This window comes from Vicia villosa, linkage group LG3 (assembly GCF_029867415.1).
Source record: "Vicia villosa cultivar HV-30 ecotype Madison, WI linkage group LG3, Vvil1.0, whole genome shotgun sequence".
Classification (NCBI taxonomy): domain Eukaryota; kingdom Viridiplantae; phylum Streptophyta; class Magnoliopsida; order Fabales; family Fabaceae; genus Vicia; species Vicia villosa.
The window spans coordinates 29218749-29232518 of record NC_081182.1 but is presented as its reverse complement, the minus strand read 5'-3'; the positions used below and the strand labels follow the sequence as shown (position 1 = coordinate 29232518).

At 33.1% G+C, this 13770-nt stretch overlaps 1 protein-coding gene across 1 annotated transcript; it reads right to left on the bottom strand.

The window, feature by feature from the left end:
* Positions 1 to 9686: 9686 nt before the first annotated feature.
* Positions 9687 to 10725, bottom strand: LOC131660820 (zinc finger protein ZAT6-like). The gene has a single exon (XM_058930160.1). The coding sequence runs from the start codon at positions 10615 to 10617 to the stop codon at positions 9865 to 9867; it is 753 nt and encodes a 250-aa protein (XP_058786143.1). The 5' UTR covers positions 10618 to 10725; the 3' UTR covers positions 9687 to 9864.
* Positions 10726 to 13770: the final 3045 nt, after the last annotated feature.

The window sequence follows — 13770 nt, the reverse complement described above, 5'->3', positions numbered from 1 at the left end:
AATATTCCACGAAATAACAGATTAAGCAAATGCAAATTCATAGAATATAATTGAAAGAGAAACGAAATTGAATTGATAAAATAAAAACCTCAAAGCTTTTGGAATTCGATTACAGTAGATCGACTCTGGATGTTTAGTTCTCCATTCAAGCGTACAGAGCAAAAGAGTGGAAACAAAATTGTGAATAGTAAAACGTGATAAACAGTAACACGGCTGCTAGACCTATTAGGAATCAGCCAAAAAACGTTTATGACCCCAACTGGGTCAAATGACAAAACCAGGCCCACTACTAAACGACCCAAAAACTGAAAATAAAATAGTGATGCAGCTTCAAACGCAATTCTGGGAAATATAGGTTCCGATTCTGACTTTGACTCCAACATAAAAGTTGTAGCTCTTTCTCTTAGCTTTCCGGCGATTATTAGAACGCCTCAATCGGACTCCCGAAACTCCAGTTATGATCGTTTCCGTGCAGACTGCTAAAGCTGAAAAATAAATACGAAAATCAAATAACAATAAAAATAATTTAAAATATAAAAACATTATAAAATAGAAAAATAAACAAATCAAACCATAGAAATGTCTAAGTACAAACATAAAGGAATGTGCATCAAAATGCACTGATCAGAGCTCAAATGATTTCATAAACATATAAGCAGCATTAGCATCCCCACGTGTAGCATAACTTCTCCCATTGTTTACTAATATCTGCAAGAACCACACAAGTTTGATTATGCAAATATATCATACTACAAATAGAAGAAAAATGTGAGCTCCAACGTGTATCTCCAGCTTGTTTCAAAGTACCAATCTAATTTTGTCCTTTACCACTATATAGCTCACCAATCTCTAGCAAATGTGAAATCTCCTAAAAAATGGCATTTTGAAACTCATCATGACGCTTACAAGAGGAACATACACATTAACAATAAGAGTCAAGTGTGAAAAGAATCATGAACAAGAAAAACTTATCTTGAAGCAGCAACCAAAGCAAGTTATAATCTATGTGCAAATCAGTGTATGTAATCAGCATAAGGACAATCCTTGATAAATAATGCTTGCAATCCATTCCACCCCCTCTCATATTACTAGCACCATCATACCCCTGCCCACGAATATCTAAGACATTTAGACCATGTCGAGAAAGAATATCACAAATTGCATTTTTAAGAGTGATAGCCATAGTGTCTTTAACATGCGAAGCTCAAAAAATCATGCTTGAATATGCCCTTTTTTATCCACATACCTCAAGATAATGTCCATTTTCTCCCTCATTCATTCATCAAGTGATTCATCAATAATTATGCAATATTTAGAATCGCGAATCTCTTCTTGGATATAACTTTTGACTTTACTAGACATGATATGCAAAATTTCCTTTTGAACTGAATGAGAGGTATATTTTGAATTATATGGAGCATTCTCTAGTATTACTTTTGCAAAAGACAACACAAACTTTAAATCATTATTTGAACACTTGCAAAATCCATGAACAAGTCGTGAAAAAAACCGCCATAATTTATTCATGAATGAATAACACTTCATAAATAAGAATATCAGTGAACGGACTGTGAATAAAGCCATCGAACTCAAATTCGTCATCAAAATTGTTGTCAAGTCAAAGCCGTAAACAAAGACAGAGTCGAAGTTGTTGAAGTAGTTATATAAGTCGAAGTTGTTGTTGTAGAACTCGAAATCGCTGTCACAATTGAAATTGTGAACAAAAAATATTTTTAGCATCTTCGCAGTAGAAATAAGGGATAGCTTTCCTTGGTTTTTGATTTGTGGAAAAGGAATAAGAGGAGAAGCTTTGTTCTTTCTTACAAAAATTATAGCTTTGGAAGATGTAACAGTAACATGTAGAAGATGGTTGCATGCGGAACTGTGCAAAAGAAAAGTAGAAATTTTGAACGTTGTAAATTACTAATAGTGTGTTAGCGTAGTAGCTACTTTAGGTTTTGTTTTTTATTTGTCCAAAACGACGTCGTAGCTACTTTAGCGTAGTGCCATCGAATTTGTAGAGATTCTACATGTAATCTATTCCAGGGTGGAACCAGAAATAATAGTTATGAGATGGCAATGAAATATTTGGTGTGGTGGTGAGCCCTTTAAGTACGGCGGAATAGAGTAAATATGCAAGATTAGCATTCCAACACGCAAATTAACAAAGTATTTGAAAACCAGTTTATAATGAGAGTGAAAAGATACTTGAAATTGACGAAAGTGAAGCTTATAAGGGTGAGAGGTTAAAACCATTATCGGTTAACTGGCGCATTGTGTGCATCGTCACTTAATTAGATTAGACGATGGGAGATAGGTCAAAGATTGTGATCGCAAGCCTCGTCCTTGGTTGAGGTCTCATATGTTCCCTGAGTTGTTGCACGCACCTTTTGTGTTGGGCCTCGTGATTGGGCCTTTCTATATGGGCATTGCTAGTGGCCCAAAATAATTGCCCTCGATCTAATGGAGGTTGCTAGGATTTTTTTCTTTTTCGCTTTTACCTATAATGAATCCAATTGTCATATATGGCTTTAAGTAGTAATGCAAGGACCAAACTTACATTAGACCGCATCATCGTGCTATTGGTTTTGACTCCATACATATCAAAGTAATGTGGAGGTTGGAATCTTAATCTCGTGTTTATGTGTACAATCATTATTTTTTTTGTTGGTAATAATCTTGTAATGGACCATCATGCTAGTCAAGAAATTCAAAAGGAAAAAGAGGACAATTTAGTTGTGTAAATGGATCATGAAACATTGAACATTGTATTCGTCTTTGTCAATAAAGACATTTTGGATCATGTTTTCATCGATGTGGGTTTCCCTCTAATTGAGGAGTGTTTCCTCATGAAGGAGACAATAGGGTGTGCAACAAGTTTTAGGGGTGTTTTATCCCTTTTTATGGATGCTTGTTTTACCAAATAGGCTTTCATCTTTCTTTTAATGACTTTGAATAGGACGTTATTAACCATTTGGGTGTTTCCCCCTCGCAATTGCACGCGGTGAATTAGGCATACGTAGGGCTGGAAATGAGATGGGTTGATTCAAACTCGCCTCAGCTTGGCTCAACCTGTTAAGAATTGGTTCAACTCAATTATCGGTTCGAGTTCGTCATGAACTTTTTTTCAGCTCAAACTCGACTCGTTAAAAATTCGCGAACAACTCGGTTCAACTCGTTAGGTTCATCTTATTAGGTTCAACTTTATGTTAGTAATAATAATACTGGGGTCATTAATGACCCTTTTTTTCTTTTTAAAAAATATTGTTGACCCTTTTGTAACATTAGAAACCAAAACCAAAATTAAATTGAATAGATAGAGCAAGTAACATGTGACCTGTATGTTTGGTAGTTGATCACCTGGTTAGTTATTGTTATTATTCACCATTTACATATTCTCTACATTTATTACACTTTCAATTATACCAAATAGCAACCAACCCCATCTTTCACTTTTTAATCTGCGCCTCTTATTCCTCTTCTTACTCTATGGTTAGTCGATTTCACTTTTTTATGTTCTTTCTTCTTATTCTTCTCTGGCTCATTTATTTTGTTTATTGTGTTGAATTATTTGAAAGGTTTTTTTTATTATTATACACTGAAATGCTTGTTACTGATTGTGCTTTCATAATTATATCTGAATTTTTGTGTTTGATTGATTTATGTTTTGGATTCATGTATAAGTTGTGTTTGTGAATTTCAAAATAAAAGTGATTGAATGTAACTATATGAGTTACTGTCATGGTGGTGTCGGTGTTAGATACTAACACATGTCTGGATATGAGACACGTCTTTGATCTAAAGTGTCAAAGTTACATAGGTAGAAAGGGATGACAACATATTTGAAATGACGTCGTGATATTCTATCAAAATCATGCATAACACATTAATACCTATCATGAAATTTTGACTATCCTTAATAAATTTGATGAGCCTGAAATATAGAAAGATATTAAACTAAGTATATATATATATATATATATATATATATATATATATATACATCGCATTCATATGAGAATGCCTTATTTATATGAGAATGTGAGAATGAATTTGAACCATTAGATTTTAAAATAAATGGTGGAGATTATGTGAGAATCTTTTTTTCTCTCTCCTACGTCATTTATTTTAATTAACGAGGAGAGAGAAAAAAGATTCCCACATAATCTCCACCATTTATTTTAGAAATCTAATGGTTCAAATTCATTCTCACATTCTTAAAACTCCTACTAAAATTAACTTGTGTTTGATGGCTTTAGTGGCTGAAACATTTTTAATCTCCTATTACAATAATGGTTAGTAACCTTAGTATAAAATTTTATATTTTAAAGTTATCATTAAGGTAACCTCTTATGTTGTAGCTTTGAACAAAATTGAACCATGTGCATTCACTTTACATATCAGTTTTCTTGTATATTATTATTAATAAAGATAAACTAATGTTTGGAGTAAGAGTTATTTTCTATAGTTTTTGATGATGTTTTCTCTGGTTCTTACTTCTTAGATAGCACAGGAATCTGGAATAATGTTTGATAAAAATAACAAAAAATCTCCTTCACAACCTTGTGGATACATTATCGGAGAGGCCAAAGAAAGTATCATTCTTCGAGGAAGATAAATCAAACTCAGTGAGCTCTGGTATCAATAGACTGTTTCAGGACCATAAAATTATGTGGTCGACAACCATCATAATCTATTTCCTTTTTACTAAATACCTTCATACTCTCTTGTAATTTCCACTATTTTCAAATAATTGTATTTGTACACTATTAAATCTAAAGCTATTTACAAATCTAAATCCATATACGACAACCATATCCAAACCAACATGAGACACATTTTAAAATAAAAAATCCATGTGTAGCAAAATATGTTATCATCAAAGAAAATTTCAAACAAACCAAATGTAAAATTGATTTCAGTTCTACAATAAACCAAATCTCTTCTTAAATGTAACAATAAATCTAAAATTTAACGTGAAACATATCTACAAATCATCAAGGGAAACCATCGGAAAATTTTTGCAGTTTGCAATTTGAAACAAAATAGAAATTAAACATGATTATCTTTTCAATTCCAACCAAAGAAGATAACGAATTTGATTATTATAAAAATATTCCACAATAACATAGACTCAAATTCAATTATGTTCCATCTTCAATTTCACTACAGAATTTCATCAACACACCATCAAACATTCAAAGCTTCTACACCATCATACATGCATAATCATGAAAACATACCTAACTTGCAAGCCCGTAAAAGGAAAAATGCAGCCTTCAAAGCCTTCGTTAGTATCGCCAAAACGTCGAACAACTTTTCTACTAGAACCTGTTTCAAATTCCGAAAAACAGAGTCATTCTCTACAATGCATTCATTGAAATTTCATAAAAATGAAGAAAGAAATGTGCTTAAATTCATCAGTAACACAAGGTCAAAACCTAACATTTCAAAATAGAAAGAGAATAGAGAACCTGGAGATAAAAGAGTAATTATGATGATGGTGGTAGAAACAGAAAAGAAACTGAGACGTTGTAGCAGCGGTTAGAGGGAAAATGGAACTTGTAATGAGTTATTGAAAGAGTGATGAAACCTAAATCTTGAATAGTAGAACTGTGATGAGAGAGTGAAGAAACCCAAATGGAACCTATCAATACATTTTCTATTGATTATCGATTTAGGGTTTATGATTATGGGTGTCGTGAGAGTGGTGATGATGATGATTTAGGGTTTATCGATTCATGGTTATGAAAATGCGAAGACAAAGCAAGGGTGAGAGATACTGCACGAACCAAGAAATTTACTACATGGTAATTTTGATTTTGTCACTTAATAACTTCGTTTATCAAATTATATATATATATATATATATATATATATATATATATATATATATATATATATATATATATATATATATATATATATATATATATATACATTTATTTAACATAGCATAATTAATTGTTAGCCTGGTGGTAAGGTTATTGTTCTTTGAAATGACGCCTTATTAGAATCTCTTAGGTCAGGTGAACTACACATGACTTAATAAGTATAATTTTTAAGTCACTTGGCATTTCAAGCGACTTAAGAAATTTAAAGCTAACTATATATATTTTTATTTAATCTTTGTTAGGTCAACTGCACCCGACCTAACAAAGTTACAAATATTTATAAAATTATCATCGTGTCACTTCTTAAGTCAGGTGGAATCTGAACTGGCCTAAAAACCTCTGCTAAAAAGGTATATTTGTATTAGTGACTAATTCTGACAGGGCCACCCAAGCACAATTAGGCGATCACGAATGTGCTTCGGGAGACCAATCTTACTTCTAGCGCTCGTCCAATATTGCTTAATCATGGATCATCCCTTTTTAGACCCAATAAAACAATTTAAAATTCATGATTAAAAAGTTAATTCTTATAAAATAGTTATTCAAAATATAAAAGCAGAGATTAAAGGTAGTGCAGTGTTAGTGTAAACTAGTTTTACATAATCATCATATAGAATTATAACATTTTGCCATGTCATATCAGTATTCTTAAATTACAATTGTGACTAAGTTGGATACATGCCTCTGATTGATTGACCGTGTAAAAATATTTTACACTGTCAATGAATACTTTTTTTCTCATAAAAGTAACTTCAATAAATGTTTTTGGATGGTTAGTCCGGCTAACAAACATGTTTTAAAATCTGAAAACTAGTGGAGTTGGCAACTCTGGCCAATCGAAACACTATTAAGCAACGATAATAAGTATTAAAATGATAATAAAGTCAATAACCATTATATTTTAATAGTTTTTTTTACTTTATAAAATGAAATTTAATATATGAGAAAAATATTAATATACGAGATAAAATTGTGAGACTCAATAAGAATTTTTTAAAATAACATTTGAATTAAAATTGACGGAGTTATTTTAAATTGATGTGGTTTAATTGATAAAAAAACTTAAAAATAAATTATACCATTAGAGATACTCTAATATGCATAAATTAAAAGTATTTGAAGGATTAATTAAAAGAAACATTCTAATTACAATAACGAAATTTAAAATGACTCATTTACAAGTACCTTTCCATATTTGAACATATTTTTTTATTTTTCATCTTAAATAAGAAATTTATTTGATAAATTATTTTTTTGCACACAATTTACTAATATATTTCTATTTACAAGATATTTTTATAGGAATGACAACTGACAGAATTTAGACAGAGTACTACAATACTTATTTCCGTATTTGCGGTATAAAAGAAATATTTGTATTTGAGTCCAAACCGACATGGGCACGAATATTCATGTCCGTACTCGAATGGTTTAAATAAAGTAATTACACAATGTTAAAAAAAGTATAAATATTATTGTTAAGTTAAAAAATAAATAAACACTTATATTAAAATGAATAATAATTTAATAGTGACATATTTTTTTAAAAAATTGATATACATGCATTTTCATATAATAATATAAATAATATTATATAAATATGTAGTGCGAGTAGAGCTGTCAAAATGGACTAGTCCATATGGCCCGGCCTGTCAGGTCCAAAAAATCATAGGGCTTGGACCTTAAAATTAGAGCCCATATTTTTCAGGGTCTTTTTAGTCCAGTTCTGAAAAGCCCGCTACCCATTAGAGCTAGTCCATATGGACTGTGGGTAGCCCATAGGCCCGAATAATTATAAACTTAAAAAAAAAATATTAATATTTATATTATCTTACACCAAAATAGCATATTAATTTTTCTGACTTCACTAAATTTTATCTCTATTATATTCAATGTTTCTCTTTTAAATATTATACATTAATATAATCAACATTTTTTATCGTATTATACTAGTTTTTCTCTTATAATAAATATTCAGTATTATTTTATACAATTTAGACATATATTGTATTTAGAAACACATTATAGTATTTATAAAAGATAATATAGTTCTTAAAAATATATTGTGTTTAAAATAACATATTTTTTAATTTTATTAATAATAAATATTATGGAGTTTTTATTTTAATTATTTTAAATAAAAAGCCATTTAGAGCTGGGTAGTCCGAAGTCCATCTAGGGCCAGACTCGGGTAGTAAATCTCGAGCCCATATTAAACAGGGTCTTTTTGGCCCAGCAAAGCAAAGAGCCCATTAGGGCTGGCTCGTTTAGGACTGAGTAGCCCATTTTGACAGCTTTAAGTGCGAGTATGAGACGGAGTGGATAGTAAGGTATTCGTGCTCGTATTCATTCCTGCTTATTTTAATGGATAATTACTGGTGCATGTACTCATACCCATTTTGCAGGTTTTTATCTAATTAGTTATGAACATATTTTATATGTATGTATAGAGTATGAGCCAAATATTCATCCTTATATTTTTATATAAACTTCTTCTCTTTTATTATTTTTTATTATCTTTCACTTCTACTGGAAAAAATAAAAATACATTTCACTTTTAAATTACTTTAATCTTTTAATATTCTACTATAAAATTAAAAAAGCATCTCACATTTTAATTACTTTCATTCTTTTAATATGTTTTCTTCTACTATATTTTCTCCCACTTTCCTTTCTCATCCAAACCAACAATTAAACATCATTCTATTTTTAAATTTTGTAAAAGAACTTTTCTCTCAAGTGTAAAAAAAACCAGGGTGATAGCTAGAGCTGATAATAATACCTAAAACTAAAAGAAATGTTATGTGGTTTATGGTGCGTGTTCAATCAAAACCATACATACTTTGTTATATTTTGAATGAATATGATGTTGTCTTTTATTTCATTTTTTTTCTCTCTATTTATTACATCATTCATGATAAATAGGAGTATATTTTTATACTTTTGAAATATAGTATCATCTATTTAGTGACCAAATCATATTGTTGAAAGCTCATGCACTTTGATTTGATTTGATTTATTGTGAATCCCCCACCATCAAAAGTTTGGCATAAATGTGACCACCTCATTCACCAACTAAAACACGCATTTTCCTTTTCTTACCAATTCTAATATTACATACCGCGTGCAACCGCCATTTTGGCAATTTGTAAAAATAAGGAAGACAACTAAGGAATGAACACCTACACGGCACATTTCAACGTATCCAACCAAAACTCACCGAACAATAGTGTACCAAATACACCCTACATGGTAAATAATGGCAACAAATTTCATTTACTATCTCCCCACTTGGCCACCTGTTAAATGAACTTTCCATTCATTTTTGTTCATTCATGCACATGTATTAAAAACGTATAGAACCAAAATTTCGGCCTTAAACATTCCTTACGAGACTATTCAATGACGCGTCATAAGACTAGCCAGATACACAATATGAACACATAAAGAAAAACAACAGGATGAGTAAATACCACGTATCTTAATCATCATCCAAAGCCAATTCATCGTTCTTATCCTCAAACCAAACACGACACATCTTCTTTGTTTCACCCATGTCATCCACTCAGGCCCCAGCTTTAACGAGTTCAATCTTTAACCACTACTTGCAATCTTAATCATTAAGACACAAAAAAAAATTTATTTAGTAATGTTCAGTTCACTGTGCCAACAGTAAAAACGGTTACGCGCTAACTCCGAAAGAAAACACACGGCTTTATGAACCGATCACGCGGTTTGGTGGATTCTAAAGCATGATAGAAATAAATCACAATTTTGATAAATAAATTTCCAGATTAAATAAAATAATTAAATTAAATCAATTGAATTGAATTTCCATTGACTAAGTACAATCTGAATTCTAAAACCAATCCCAATTTGTATGTACAAAACAAATTGATCTGAAATAATTGAAAATAAAATAACTATGCACTAAGCAGTAATAAAAATAATAATAAACTAGGATCTATAATCAGTGATGAGGAATTTCAATCTTGAATAGAAATGGCTTCTTTGCGGCAGGAAGAGGGCTGGAAACTTCTTCATCCACGAGAAACTTCTTTGAAAAGTCCGGAAAAGCCGGGAGATTAAGATCAAAGTCACGGTGCTGGCTGTGAGAGGATCCAACTCCTTCAGAGGCGGTTACGGCGCTACTTCCGGCTCCGCCACCTACACCGCCTTCGTAGTGGCAACGCTTGTGTCCTCCCAAAGCCTGTCCGGTAGGGAAGGATTTGTGACAGATGGAACAGTCGTGAGTCTTGATTTTACCTCCGTTGGATGCAGAGCTGGTCGTCACGGCGGATGAGGTGGTGGTAGTCTGATTCTGGTTCTGATTCTGATCTTCGGCGGCGGCGGACATAAGCGCGAGTTTTCTGTGGCTGGCTTTGTGTCCGCCGAGTGCTTGGTAAGATGAAAAAGCTTTATCGCAAACAGAGCATTTGTGAGTGAGTTTAACGGTGGTTAGCGGCGCCTGCGCCGGCGCCGATTCAGTATCAGATAGAATCTGTTTCGCGGTGGAGCTGTTGCTGTTGTTGTTGCCGCTGCGAGCGAGCATGATGAGACAGAGAGCGAGATACTCTTCTTCACTGCATGAAGATTGATCCATCCGAGAACGCTTAGAACGTTTACCTTTCGTCCATGGTGTATCGAGGTAGCTGTGATTCGGTTCCTCGAAGGGAGTGAAAGGAGTAGCGGTGGTTGGTGAGTTAAGCGCTTCCATAGCCATAGGGTAAAACAGTTTGGTAGCGTTGAGAGAGAAGAGAGAACTGAGAGAGGATTTTGTGTTGTTGATATTATTTTTTTTGTTGGAGTGTGATAGTGAAGATTGGGTTTGGTGTGGTGGGTTTATATATAATGTGAGGTGAGAATTGTAGAGGAAGTTACTTGACAGGTGGTGAGAAAGTAGGCGATGCTCTACTTGAAATAGAAAATAGAAAATTACTTAATTTGAGTAAATTAAATATTGGAGCACGTGTTGTTAGAATAGTTTTTCCTTGGTGGCGAGTAGTGGACCTTTTAATTCATTCAGTCAAATAAAGTGTTGTTATACCAACTGCATTTTTTTTATGAACGAGGGGAAGTGAGGAAGACTGACTCAAAGTTCTAAAGTCAAAATATGAGAAAAGTAAAATAAGGATTTTTTCTAAGTTGTTTATTGTTTTTAATTTTGAGATTAAGCATGATTAGGGGTTGAGGAAGTTGGTCCGAAACAGTTATTGGGTACAGCCGTCGGTTGGACAGTGGGAAGTGGCCACCGACGACTTTTCTTAGTCAATGTCATGGTATTAGTAGCCGACTTTATATTTATATGACTTGTGCTTCTAGTTGCAATGTATTCATAGCACTGTCTCTATTTGGCAACTTGGAAAGGGAGTGATCCTCATCCACTTCATTCAGGGGAGTGTATGTAACGCGAATTGCATTTTAGATTGAAAGAAAAATATATAAAATTGAAACAAATTGGAGCTGGTTTCGTCACCAATTTTTGGGAGAGGAAAAATAGGATAACCGACCACGTCACACGAGGGGTCTCTCTTCCTATCCATGTAATTTTTAGTTTTTTTTACAATGATGAAGCACATAAAAAAAGACTAGAGATATCAGGCGGAAAGGAGAAATTTCAAAAGATCAAACTAGTTGCAAATTGCAATGACTAATCTATGAGTTTGTGGTATGAGTTTGTGGTATGAGACCGGTGAGAAGAGTGATATGTTTTTTTTAAAGAAAACATATTTGTTTAGAGTTTCTCAAGTACGAGATTTATAAGGGTGGAATATTTTGTTTATAGTCCCTAAAACACAAAATATGTATGTGTGAAGTGGTTGAGAGTGAAGACATGATAATTTGCATTTTCTCAAGGAATGAAGTGATTGCGGGCGAAATGTTTGAAAGCAATGTAATGATGTCATCATCTAGGAGTTTAAGATCGAGTTTGATCATGATTGTCTAAATAGATATGATGATTACTCTCTTGATCAGGGGATCTAATTAAGAGACTAAGTGTCATTAATAATGAAATAATTAAAAATATTTTGGGAATGATCAATTAATTTGAGACTTCCCCCGATTTGTAGGCTTGCCAGCAGAGCAAATAATATATATTATAGTGTGGCCTTCCATTTTCATTGCACCTTTTCCCCATAATTGTTTCACTTAGCAATTTTTTAGCTTGCCTTTACGATAGTTCATAGAACCTCGATTATCCCCCTTCACACATATTATTTTCCTATGTATTATTTTCTTGTACCTTTTGCCTTTTTTCACTTTCATGTTTAAAATATGGTATTTCTTAAGGATTGCGACGTTAGTGCTAATATGGTTGAGTCTCATACCCACAAGGGGACATAAGAGTCATGGTGTAGTTGTTATGAGAGTCTGAGGCGGGGAGATGGTATAGTGAATTGGAGATTTGTAAAATGGAGATGTTTGGGAGTTATGGTAGTAGTTATAGTAGTTTTGAAAGTGAAAATGTTAGTCATAGTGACGTTGTTTTGATTTATTCTTACTCAAGAATGGAGGGACAAGTGATGGCAATTTCAGACACATACTTATTTGTTTTGTGCAGCGAAGTGACAAACATTGACTCTAAATTCAATACTATTGCGAGGGTAAAAGCTTTTTACAGAGATTTATTTATATCATTCACCAGGAGTAAAGATGATGATTCGCTAAAGTCTTGTATAGAGGGAGAGAATGTTTGCATCCTCAAGGAGTTGAGGACGGCTACTTTTATACGCATATGAGGGTTATCACTAATTTGGCTTTGGAAATCCCTTTCACCACCTTTGAGGTGAACATCCTTAAGGTGACCAGTATTCCCCCTTCGCAACTTCATCCAAATATTTAGGTCATCATGGTGGATTTTGAGAACCTTTGTATGTCCCTTGAGACCACGCCTACTATGTGTGTTTTCTTTTTGTTCTATGGGACAAATAGGGTTGATAAAGGTAGTTGGTTTTCTCTAAGCCCCCTTGATGGTTGGCGTCTGATCACCCTTTACTCGTCGAACTAAAAAAATCAGAAATATATTGTTTGAGTTTAAGGTGGTATCAATTGTCTCAAATGTTATATTTAAGAAAGATGGATCACATTTTTTCCTCTTATTGATCTGGTAAGGCTATGTCAGTATTGGTTTTCGACCATGATAAACTCATTGATGCATAAAAGGACGGTATTTAGTAAAATAATGAATAGTTTTCTCAACTTCCTTACTGTGTGTGTGTGTGTGTGTGTGTGTATATATATATATATATATGATAACTCTGGTGGATGAGGCAATATGGACATCAATTCTTACGCCTATGGAACAAGTTGCATGTCTCTTAAGTTTGTCTCGTTAGGGGGACAACTGAGGCGAGTAACCCTAGGGGGTGACAAAATAGGACTGACCTACTAGAGTACATGCCTGTTTTTGCCCGCATTTTTTCACGGAGCAGACTAAGATTTTAGGCACGCACCTTCTAATACGCTTTCCCCGCTCTGCCCCATTTCTCTCAATGCAATTATTGATTCCCGTGAGAAATTTGGTAGATGCACTCCAAACAAATCTTACATTGGTGAGTTTCTTAGTTGGACAAATCAAAATGAGCTTATACATATTGACACTAATGGTAAATATTACACTTGGAGCAATGGGAGAAAATGTGGTGTTTATTCTTTATAATGCTTGGTAAAACTATTTATAATCATAATTAGCTAGATAATTTGAACATAGTCGATTGCTCCACTTTGATCAAGAATCACTCGGACTATTACCCTATTACTCTCCATTGTGACAAAGGTAGGCATGATTCGGATAGACAATTCAAATTTATAAAGGTTTAAACTCTAGATGATAAATGTAGACAAATGATTGCTGATAGTTGGAATACTAGTATGG

Excerpts from the sequence above, each read along its gene's own strand:
- LOC131660820 (XM_058930160.1), bottom strand. The coding sequence starts at position 10,617 with ATGGCTATGGAAGCGCTTAACTCACCAACCACCGCTACTCCTTTCACT.